Here is an 11953-nt window from a genome sequence, read left to right as displayed (position 1 = left end):
GATTTGTTGGAAGCACATGCCACAAACCCAGCCTTTGAGATGCTAGTGGATGGCTTGTCTGCCCTAAATCTCAGCCTCTCCAGATTAAACCCTTAACATGTAAATATACCCTGGGAGTAGGGAGATGGCAGATACCTGCCAGGATGAGTTCATCATGGTGTCATGCACTCATGTCACTCATTCTTGAGTACTGTGTGCCAGGCTTGCCTTCCTCCATGTTTGGAAGGATAGGGTGAATGATGGGACCAAGACTAAGAAGGGGTGGGATGGGGGCTTCACTGGCCATGGCTGCCCCATGCCACTCACTCCTGGGCTGCTGGGACTATGTCTTTACTGCCTCCGTCATAGCAAACTTTGAGGCTGGAAAGAAAGGTTTTATTCAGGAAATGCTGTGGAGGTTTGCTAACTGAGTCAATGGAGAAAGCAAAGAGGGTCTGTGAGAGTAAATAGTACAGAAACTGGAATATCTTCAGCAAAATAATTGCAAGGCAACATTTCAGAGTAGTTTAATTTCCTACTGCATTTTAATGACCAATATAGAAGATATAAAAATGTAATTTACAGAAAAACTCCAACATTTTGTTTCCCTGGTTATTCTAATGGAGCAAATGTGACATACAATATGATTTTTTTTAAAATTTTTTCACCAAACACTGTAATCAATCTTTCATGCTACAGATCTGTGTAGTTACTGCTTGTCACACACTCCAAATAGATGTGAATAGGAGTTAAGCAGGAAGAAAACTCTGCTCTTTTCCCTTCTGATAACAAGGCAGGAAACCTTTACAAAGTCCATCCGTAGGCATTTTTCCATTCTGTTTGACCAGTTTTTAACTGAAAGTTACAATGGTTCCATTCCCAGGCACTGAGGGGTTAATGATAAGGACACATGAGGGATGGTTGGGGTTTTAGAAGGTGAGGGGCAGTTTTTTAACCCACAAGCTTCTTCTGCCTCTGTTCATCACCTAGGACCAGACCCACGCCCTCCAAGTGAGGTCAGGAGGCATGTGCTGGGCGAGGCAAGGAAACAACCTCCACCCCAGCTCTGCCTGGGCTCCAGGTGTGGGAGGGATGGTGGACCAGACTTGCCCCCTGAGATAATGGCCCCTCCCCCTGCAGGCACATCTGACTCATCTCACACAACCTCTTCTTCCTCTAAAATCAGCTGATGTGGCCCCTATGGGGACCTTTATAGTCAGACTTTGTTTTCTGCTGCTAGTAACATCACAAACGCAGAATCTGGCTTCTCAGCAAGGACTTCAGGCTTATCAAACTCGACCACCTGAAAGTCAGAGAAGGAGAGCTGAAATTGTCAGAAAATATCCACCCGCCACAGAGCCCAAACCACTGAAGCCTCTGGAGAGGTGACGCCAACTTCCTGCACCTTCCCGTTTTCCAGGACCAGGACGCGGTCACAGTTGAGGACTGTGTTGAGGCGGTGGGCAATGGTCAACACAGTGCAGTCTTTGAAGGCATCTTTGATGGTGCTCTGAACAAGGGTGCCAGTCTTAGAGTTCATGGAGGCAGTGGCTTCATCAAGGAGAATGATATGTTGAGGAAGGAGCATTGTGAAAGTCACACCAAGCCAAAGTTATACCTAGAGGGAAACTTATAGTCTTAGCTCAATTTATTAAAAAAGAAGGGCTGAAAAGTAATGAGCTAAGTATCCATCTCAAAAAGTTAGAAAAAGAACAAGAGAATAAAAGTCATATCACACCACCTTCATCTTCCTCAGAGGGACTTGCTGGAGAAACAAGGTTGTATATTCTTTGCTCCCCTTTTTGTGAATGGTTTATTCTAATCCTACAAACCAATAAGAAGAAATGCCCCATGGTCTTTATCTACTGTACTACATGAGTTAGCATGAGATATAATAACAGTACTTGTTACATTTCCTACTGTTGCTATAACAAATTAGCACAAATTAGAGGCTCAAAACAATACAAATTTATTATCTTACAGTTCTGGAGGTCAGAAGTCCTAAAGCCAAGGTATTGTCAGGACTGCATTTCTTTTGCAGGCTCAAGAGAAGAAATGGTTTTCTTGCCTTTTCCAGCTTCTGGAGACTGCCTGCATTCCTTGGCTCGTGGCCTCTTTCTGGCTTCACTCTAACCTTTACTTCCGTCATTGCATTTCTTCTTTCTTTCTGACTCTCTTTCCTCCCCTTATAAAGACTAGTGTAGTTACACTGGGCCCACAAAGGTAATCCAGGATAATCTCCCCATCTCAAGATCCTTGACTTAATCACATCTGCAAAGCCCCTTTTTCCCAGGTAAGGTAACATGTTCACAGATTCCAGGTATCAGGACATGGTCATCATTGGGGGGCCATTATTCTGCCTGCCACAGTGCTGGTTTGCCAGTCAGAGGGCTTGAGTTCAGCTCTAACTCTGCTTGACTTTGGCTAAATTACTTGACTTCCCCAAGGCTCCATTTCTTTGTCTGTAAAAGGGGGTTACACCTTATCATAAACGTGAAATGCAAGGACAACACATCAACCACTCAGTACTGTGCAGTGCCACAGTCAGGACTGAATGCCTGCTTGCTCCCTTCCCTGTCGTTAGCACATGTAGAGAGCACACACGATGGGTTACACTCTGATCAGCGTTCAGAGACTGGGATTTCTAAAGCAACAGCAATCCCTTCTCCGAAATCAGTAAGCAAAGATGGCTAAGTCACTAAGAAAAATGAGTATAAATTTTACAGTCCTTATATCCTGGCATTCTGAAGGCCTTCTTTAGTATCTTGAGTACTGTATATCAGGCCTCAGAATTACTCAGGGACAAAGGGAAAAAGTTGAGAGGCAGATTTCTCAAACCCAAACCACTTAGGAGGACAGAGAGAATACCTAAGCAAGACCTCCCAGGGAAAGGTCCAGGGGAGGCAAGTGCTATTGCTGTAAATAGCTGTTATTTTTCAATTTTTTCCCCTCACAACTTTGTCTTAAGAAAAAGTGATCGGTGTTTAAATGGCCCAATTGCTCTCTCTTTATTGAAAGACAAACACCTGGCTCTACCTCTTGGATTGAGTGGCGCTGCAGGAAATATCCAAAATTGGACCAATCCATTTTCCTCGTTGTTTCCTTACTTTTGAATTACGGAGAAGCGCTCAGGCCATACAAAGCAGCTGATGTTCCCCTACTGAGAAGTTTTCTCCATTTTCTGTGACTTCTGCCTGTAATTTTTCTTGGAGTTTCATTATCTATAGAACACAGAGAATGCCATATTGTGCTGATGATCTATAAAATTGTCCTGTATCCTCCATATTGATTGCCCCCTTCTCTTGCATTTATCGGCTGGCTTTATTTTACTGCGGAAAAGAAAGTGCAAAACAACAATCATTTCTATATTGCGAACAGGCACCAGGGAAAGACCAAGGAGTAGGCAGTCATTAATAATTTAAAATCACAGTGTGATTCATAGAACCCCATAGACACCTTGGCAAAAGAGTACAAATGATACACATATGGCTCCAGAGAAACACAAACAAGTGTAAATGGCTTTCAGGATCCTTATTTTTATGCATAAAATGGAGATGGGATGGAGATTTCTGGTCATCAAGGAAAGGTAAAGACAGGGTCTGATTTATCTAGCATGACAAGTCAAAGTGGCTTTGGGTGATGCTCACCTTGGTACCAAGTCCTGGGAAAAAAAATTCCCTCTGGGCTGCAGAGGTGGCCACGCTCACCTGCTGACCCCAGCTGCAGCTCTTATAGGACAGGGTTCCATCTCACAAATGGTTCATTCCATGCCATGTCCTCTCACCTTCCCAGAGTTTATCTGCTTCAATAAGCAAATGAGGCTATTGGCAGAGCAGTAGGGCACTTCCTCTGGTCTAGAGTCAGATGGGCTTGGGGTCAAGTCTCCATTCTGCTACTAACACCTGACTACTCTGAGTCTTAATTTCTGCATCTCTAAAAGTAGGGGTAGGAGTACCAACCTCAGAGGGTTGTAGTCAGGACCAACTGAGATAATGCATGTAGAGCTCTTGACTGAATCATTGCAGTGGCCTAATAAGTACTATCTATTGTTGCTTTTAACAAGGAGTAATAAGGATTGACATAGGTGGTGCCAACAAACAACTGGCCAAATGTAAACCTGAGCCAGGTGTCTGGGGCACTGGTGCTGGGAAGCGGACACATCAAGAACAGCCCCAGAGACCTACTGTTTCTCTCATGAATGTTCTCTCCAGAACCTACCAGAGCATCTCATCGCTGTGACTCTCAAAGGGATCCAAGTTGTACCTGCAATGAAGGAAAGGAGAGGAAGCTGACTTTCTGAGGACGAGAGGATGGGAGAGCATGTTTTCCACAGCATGAGGGGGAGAGCGGGAGGTGGAGTGTGATGATGCCACAGCAACAAGAGCAGTGCTTAGTCCAGGGCAGTGGTTCATGAAATACCAACATCAGGCCGAAAGACCATGGACCCATGACTATGGGATGCAGCAGAAACCACCAAGGCGGGCAGACCACCAACCCTGCCAAGAGATAGCTCCAAGCGAGGCACTGGGGAGACACATTTGGTCCTCTCCATGGCCGTGTGCAGCAGAGCGGATCTGACCTTATGCAAATTCTTGGCAGAGAGAGAGGCAGCGAGCAATTCCACCTCCCGGTGTGTTCACTCTGCCTTCAGAGGCAAGAGCTTTATCTGCAGCTCCCGGACCTTGCAGAGGATGAGCACCTTACGTGCAGGGTGTGAGTCTAGCATTTCAAGACGCGGAAGGTCCTTTTCATTCAACTCTCAATACAGTCCCCTACTTCATTTGGTGCTCAATGGGGGAAATGTCCCTCTTGTTAGAGGGGCAGCCACTACACTGGGGTAAGTGAGTAACTGTGGTTTTCTCCTTGTGCCATGACAACAGATCTTGAGCCCTGTAGAAGTTGCAGCCATACTGTTCTTGGACTTGAGCAGTTTCTGTTCACGTCTTAGTGGGAATGAATTGACGTACTTCCGAAAAGATAGCTACATACGTAGAATATCCATTTATTTGATTGTGCAAACTGGGGTAATTTAGGGAGTGGCCACTGCTAAACCTGATAGGATGTTGAAACAGGCATAAATCAGGGCTGTCCAGGGCCAACTGGGATGTCTGCTCACCCTGCACATAAGCATCTTGTGTATTTGTGATATAGTTTATAAAACACAAGTAATGTTCAGGCCCCTAGTCCTCAGCTCCTCCCAAGGCTTGTGAGCATCTCAGGATAGGACAGCCCCAGGCCAGCCACGGCGTGGGCGCTTCACAAAGCTCTTGTTGGGCTGATTTCACTATCCAAAAATAGGGATGCACAACGATCAAAAACAGCTACCTGGGCTTCCCTGGTGGCGCAGTGGTTGAGAGTCCGCCTGCCGATGCAGGGGACACGGGTTCGTGCCCCGGTCCGGGAGGATCCCACATGCCGCGGAGCGGCTGGGCCCATGAGCCATGGCTGCTGAGCCTGCGCATCCGGAGCCTGTGCTCCGCAACGGGAGAGGCCACAACAGTGAGAGTCCCGCGTGCCGCAAAACAAACAAACAAACAAACAAACAAAAAAAACAGCTACCTTACTGTACCTACAAACAGGACAGGATCCTGGGGGATCACAGTCAGCTTGGTTCTGAGGTCTTCCAAACCAACAGTATATATATCCATGCCATCTATGAGGATTGTGCCACTGGCAGGCTCCACCAGATGAAACAAGGCCATTCCTAAGGACGACTCGCCTGGGAACGAGAAATGCAACAGCAGCAAATCAAACATCAGTTTGTATTCCATCATACCTGAGTATCTATCTAATCAAGGGAATTTTTAATGCAATGAAAATAGCCTTGTGCAGACAGAAATCCCACTCTGCAGGGGCACTCAGCTACCCTAATACAGTTAACCTGTCCATCCCTGCAGGGGCTATTAACACGTGACTCATCCTCTGGGCCTCATCTCACCAGAATGACTCTCATTTAATTAATTCAAAAACTGATGTGTGTTTACTTCTAACTCCACACATCCATCCAACCTGAAATCTTAATTTACAGTAAAGAGATGTCAGGGAAAAAACAACCAACCCACCACACATGCACATCACCCTCTGGTGTGATTTAACTAGCATGCCCAGTGGAAATGCAAAGAAAACAACCTGAAAGAAGCACAATCAGAGCTTGTCCTCACCAGAACCTGTTCTTCCAACAATCCCAACTGTCTGCCTGCTCTGGATGTTCAAGTTCAGCCCGTTGAGAACAAGGGGAGTGTTGTCTCTGTATCTCATCTGATAGTCTCTAAATGTTATCTCCCCTCGGCTGGGCCAGTCACAGGGACAGGTCCCTACTTTGAGGGGGTGAGTGCATTCAGGAACACAGGTCTGAAAAGCAGAATAACAAATGATGGGTTAATAGTCACTTGCTTTTCCATTCATTTCATTCATTCATTCATTCACACAATTCTAGGTACTGGTATTCATGCTGGTGAACTAGACCAATAAGGACACTGCACTCCAGAAACTCACATTGCAGTGGGGAAGTCAGATAATAAACAAGAGAAGAGATGAGAAATGAAGACAATAAAACAGAGTATTGTAATAGAACACACAATGTGTGGGGTGGAAGGGTAGGAGGAGTAAAAGTTACTTAAGTGTTGAGGAAGGCATCTGTGAGGATGTGACATTCAAGCTGAGACCTGGAATGCTGAGAAGATGTCAGCTACAGGAAGATTCATTCCAGGCAGAGTAGACAGCTAGTGCAAAACCCTGAGGCCAGAATGAGTGTGGGGACTTTGAGGAACAGAAAGAAAAGTCGTGTGGCTAGAGCTTAGTGAATAGAATGGATGACTGTAAGTGGCAGCTCATACTGGGCCTTGTGAGCCTGGGCAAGTGTCAGCAGTGTGACCTTGAAGCTGTGTGACAAATCCAGACCAAGCCTTGAGATTTTCAGAATTCGATCAGATACAATTTCATTATCTGCAAGAGTCGCTGTGGTGTTAGAAGCAGGAAGATGACGGTAGCACCGGGTGTCAAGTTCAGAGTTACATGGAAAAGGAGCTAAAGTTTTATAAGAGCCCAAGAAATGCAAATCTCCTCTAATTAAGGAGGAGAGCAACTTGACTGCATTATAAGACTAACCCTTCCTCTGAATTATAAAGTCACTGTTAACCAGGAGAAATAGAGCTCCCGTGTTCCCCATTACGGTGGCTGACCCACCCACATCACTGGTCGAAAGGCAACCCCAATTAGCTGAGAAAATAATTGTATTCCTAGACAGTGAGTATTTTTAATCCCTAGAAGATTTAGAATTAGTAATAATAATATTTAAGAGAAGCAAGATTGGAATATTTTTAGTTTATGTAATCTGCATATTTGGTGCTTTAAGCATTCATAATGTTAATAACATTCAGGCTTGTGATTCTAATTTAAAATGTAAAATTGAATAACTTATTTTAACATGGTTTTAAGTTTAAAAACGTACTGTTTATATACAGCATTGGGATTGTCATGAGAATTTAAAGCTCACCATATTTATAAGTTTAATTTATTAGATTTATATAACCTCAGGAAGGTTTGTTAAATCAGATTATCGAGGTACTTAAAAAGGAAATGGAATGCATTAAATTTTAAAATGCAGTTTAAAATGTTTTAAAGTATTTAATTAAGTTTGTAAAAGGGGCCAAATGCTGTTCAAAGGCCCTTAAAAGTGATTGCTTTAATTGGCAAGACTGCTTTTCAAAGAATAGCAGGATTTGTAAGGGGAACAGTCTGTCATACAGAGTGAAGTAACTCAGAAAGAGAAAGACAAATACCGTATGCTAACACATATATATGGAATTTAAGAAAAAAAAATGTCATGAAGAACATAGGGGTAAGACGGGAATAAAGACACAGACCTACTTGAGAATGGACTTGAGGATATGGGGAGGGGGAAGGGTAAGCTGTGACAAAGCGAAAGAGAGGCATGGACGATAGATAGTGGGAAGCAGCCGCATAGCACAGGGAGATCGGCTCGGTGCTTTGTGACCGCCTGGAGGGGTGGGATGGGGAGGGTGGGAGGGAGGGAGACGCAGGAGGGAAGGGATGTGGGAACAGATGTATATGTATGACTGATTCACTTTGTTATAAAGCAGAAACTAATAATAAAAAAAAAAGCTTTTAAAGAAGAGGAAGACTAGTTTTTTCAATTTATAATTTTAGTCAAGCAAGTATTAATTTTTAGAAACTAAAGTAAGCCACTGAATTCTCTCTTCTGTGTACAGAAACCATCCTTGAGGAAAATTTTTGAAAAGAACCTCTCCCTCATCATCAAGGACTTTAGACTATATTGTAAATATGGGTGTTAAGAAAAGGGGTTATGGTCCGATTTCAGTTTTTAAAGAGATCCCTTTCACATGTAAAAAGATCAAATACCTAAATTCTGCCAGAGTTAACTGACTCCTCCTCTTGCACTGATTTCTTACCGAAATGTACTCCCTGAGCAGCTCCACAGAGGTGAACTTGGCCTGGGTCTCCGTCCCTGTCCGCATGCACACTTGGAGCAGCCCACTCAGCTGTGGAGGGGGCGACAAGCAGCCGCAGTCAGAGCCCTCTCTGCCTACAGGGCCGGCTTGTGAATCACCCCTCCCGTCTTAAACAGGACCACACCAAAAGCAGGCCTGCATTCCCAGCCAAGTGCCCAGATGTAAAGACACTCCTGTTGGGGTGTTTTGCCTTTAAACACTTCCTTTGTATTTAGAAACAAATGGTAATTATATTCTCCCTGGCACTCCAGATGGGCAGAGTCATCCCACCACAGCACTGCTCAGGCACAAGCTTCTTGGTTGGAGGGGTGGGGAACTGCTGTGAGCAGGAATTCTCCCAGGGCCTCCACACTGCTGGAAACCCAGCACCTGCGGCCACTTGGTAGAGTCCTGCACCTCTGTGCCCTCCCCGATTACCCCACATCCTGGAAGCACCTGAAACCCAATCACCACAGGTATCAGAAGTGGAAGAAAACCATCAAGCCCATCTGCTTGCTTCGGACATGAGAAACCCTAGGCTTAGACGGTGGCCTGCTAAGGTCACCCACCTTAGGCCAGGATCCCCCAGAAGCCAACCCTGAGGTTTGAGGGCAAGCAGGTTGAATGGAGGTCCCCCCCAAAGATATTCCACATCCAAATCCCTGGGACCCTTGAATGTTACCTCATTAGGAAAAGGGTCTTTGCAGGTGTAATTAAGGACATTGAGATCAAGCTGGGTTACCTGGGTGGACCCTAAATCCAACAAGTGTCCATATAAGAGACAGAGGAGGAGGAGACATGAAGGCAGGACAGAGATTGGAGGGATGCAGCTACAAGCCCAGGAAGCCAACATCCACCAGATGCTGGGAGGGACAAGGAACAGATTCTCCCCTAGAGCCTTCCAAGGGAACATGGCCCTACAGACACCTTGATTCTAGACTTCCAACTTCCAGGACCACAAGAGAATATATTTCTCTGGTTTTAAGCCACTAGTTTATAATTTGTTACAACAGCCCTAGGAAACACCTCCAGGAGGTGGACCCAAAAAATCCCAGTAGGAGCTGGGAGAACTGAGGCACAGAAGAGGAGAGTCTGGATAGACTTCACTGTGGGCAACTGAAGCTTGATGCCCCTGGGGGTCCTGGGAGTCCTCACAGAACACACCTGACTTGTCCCGAGGATGCTGCTCCATCTCCACTAACTCCCTGCAGGCATTGCTGGGGCGCTGGGAGGACTTCCCATACTGCAGGTACAACCTGCCTCAGCCTTGAACTGAGCACCTTCCCGAAGCAGTGGGCGACCAGCTGGCCTGCCCTGGAAGGGGGGCCACCAACAGCACCTGCCTCGGTCGCAGGGTGGGCTAGTGGGCTGGAGAAAGGACCAGGTCTTCCTCACTAGGTGAGCAGTGACTGGGTGCCGGCACAGTCGGGGCTGGTTTCCCAGGGGTGAACGTGATAGACAAGACCCCTGCAGCCCCAGGGCTTGCATTCTAGTGGGCCGGCGGGATGAGACACAGGCAATTTCAAGGAACCCTAAGAATGTCAGTTATATGGTAAGATGTGAAAGAGGGGTTAGGGCTGGGCTGGGGGTTACCTTGGTTGGGGTGATTAAGAAGACGGTGTGTGCTGAAGCATTCATGATAAGAAGTCTGCCAGGCAAACTCTGGGTAGCAGCAAGTGGCCTTAACAGGAAGGAGGCAGAGTGGCCTGAGCAGCTGGATGAGGTGAGAACAGTGTGGGTCCAGACCCTCCGAGAGCTCATCTCAGTGGGCCTCCCTTGCTGCCTCCCAGCTTTACACATGCCACTGGCTTCCCATTTCTCTTAGGGCACTGGCTCTCAGCCAGGGTGATTAGGCACCCCATCCCCTGGACATTTGACAATGTCTAGAGACATTTTAGGTTGTCACGACCTTGGAGGCGGGGGATTCTACTGGCATCTCCTGGTTAGAGATCAGGAAGACTGCTGACATCCTGCAACACACAGAACAGCCCCTGTCAAAAAGGATTATCTGGCCCAAATGTCCACAGTGTTGCAGGCGAGAAAGCCTTTCTTAGAAGACAGGTGACACCCCTGCCCACGGCTGACGGAGCCCCGCCGACCCCTCATATCATATTCTCCACCACCCTGCTCAGGCCACAGGAGCTTCTGAGTTCCCCAGAGGCACCAGTCTCCTGCCTGTCCCCAGCCTTCCCTGGCCCCTCAGACTGAAGCACTTCCCTGGCTCCTTCTTTATCAGATCCAGGTGTCAGCTTGCAAGTCACCTCCTGGCAGAGGCCTTCCCTGACTATATCGGATCTAGCGCTGCTTCCCCACTGACAGTCAATTACCCTGCTTCATTATCTTCATAACAGTTCAACAATTTCTGAAGTCTCCTTATTTATTTACTTGTGCACTTATTTATTCCATCCCACTTTATATCCCTTTATATCCCACTAGCGTGTAACCTCCATGAGTGCAGAGACCTGTCCAGCTTGTTCACTGCTGAACCCACAGCAGCTGGCATGGTTCTGGCTCCTGGCAGGTGCTCAGTGGACAGATATCTGTTAAAGTACAGGAGATGGCTGTAGTTTTCATCATTTAGCATCTTAAACCTAAAATTAAGAAATCAGACAAAACAGGGGGTCAGGTTGTGCTTCCATAGACTTAGGGTTAGGGCTACTGGAGAAATAGGGCGAGAGGAATTTTTACTCAAGGGCCAATGCATTCTTATATAGGAATCTCTTACAAAGATGAGCATATCTTCATACTCTTAAAAATCTGCTGCCATGGGCATCTTTGATTTGCACGTATTTTGAGAAATCTTACATGGCGGTAGCATATGGTGCTGAGTGGGCTCTTTCTGTCTTTCCCAGAACTGGCAACTGGAACCCACAGCTGAGAAAAAAAGGGGCTGAGAACCTCACAGTCTGCCTCCAAAGGACCGCTGTCTTGGGGGCAGCCACCCCCCAAAGGCCCTGTGGAAATGACCGTTGACCCCTTTGATCTCTACAGAGTGGAAGGTGAGGAGATCTCAATTATTTGTGATGGCAGAGGAAGGAAAAGAGGGTGCTGGATTGGTTCTCCTCCCCAGTTCAGGGAAAGAAGAGTCAAGGCAATTGTTTATAAAGGTGGAGGAAAAAAAAAGAAAGCTGACATCTTGTACCCCTGCTGCATGTCTCCTGAGCCAAAGAGGAGAAGGAGCACAGGGCAGAGCGACAGAGAGGTGACACCGCCGAGTGATGAAGGCAAGACCCAGCCCCAGAGTTGCTCGGTCCCCAGATGTATGGAAGGTGGGTCCTGCCCATTCCTGCAGTTCCTAGAGTTAGGGTGCAGAGGGAAGATGGCATGTGAGGCTGCAATCTTGATTCCACACTGATCGGCATGAGGCCAGAGGCCCCACATAAAAGGAAAGCAGTGTGAGGCGGCCAGGCGGAGCTCATGGGAGGACCCGCCAGAGCCTGCCCATCGGCAGGGCCCAGCAGAGCGGCCTGGGACCTGGGTCCTGTTGGGGGCTCTCTCCTGCC

At 46.7% G+C, this 11953-nt stretch overlaps 1 protein-coding gene across 1 annotated transcript in view; it reads right to left on the bottom strand.

Annotated features, from left to right (window-relative positions):
* Nucleotides 1-1195: 1195 nt before the first annotated feature.
* Nucleotides 1196-11953, bottom strand: part of ABCC11 (ATP binding cassette subfamily C member 11) — a gene marked incomplete at both ends in the record, with an annotated part of 133000 nt that continues 122242 nt past the window's right edge. The window contains 2 exon segments of the mRNA XM_082606648.1: nt 1196-1282; nt 1385-1549. Coding sequence (XP_082462774.1) covers nt 1196-1282; nt 1385-1549 — 252 coding nt within the window.

Source organism: Mesoplodon mirus (assembly GCF_964341445.2).
Source record: "Mesoplodon mirus genome assembly, chromosome: 19".
NCBI classification, from domain to species: Eukaryota; Metazoa; Chordata; class Mammalia; order Artiodactyla; family Ziphiidae; genus Mesoplodon; species Mesoplodon mirus.
The sequence above is the reverse complement of the archived record's forward strand: the minus strand, read 5'-3'. Positions and strand labels throughout refer to the sequence as shown.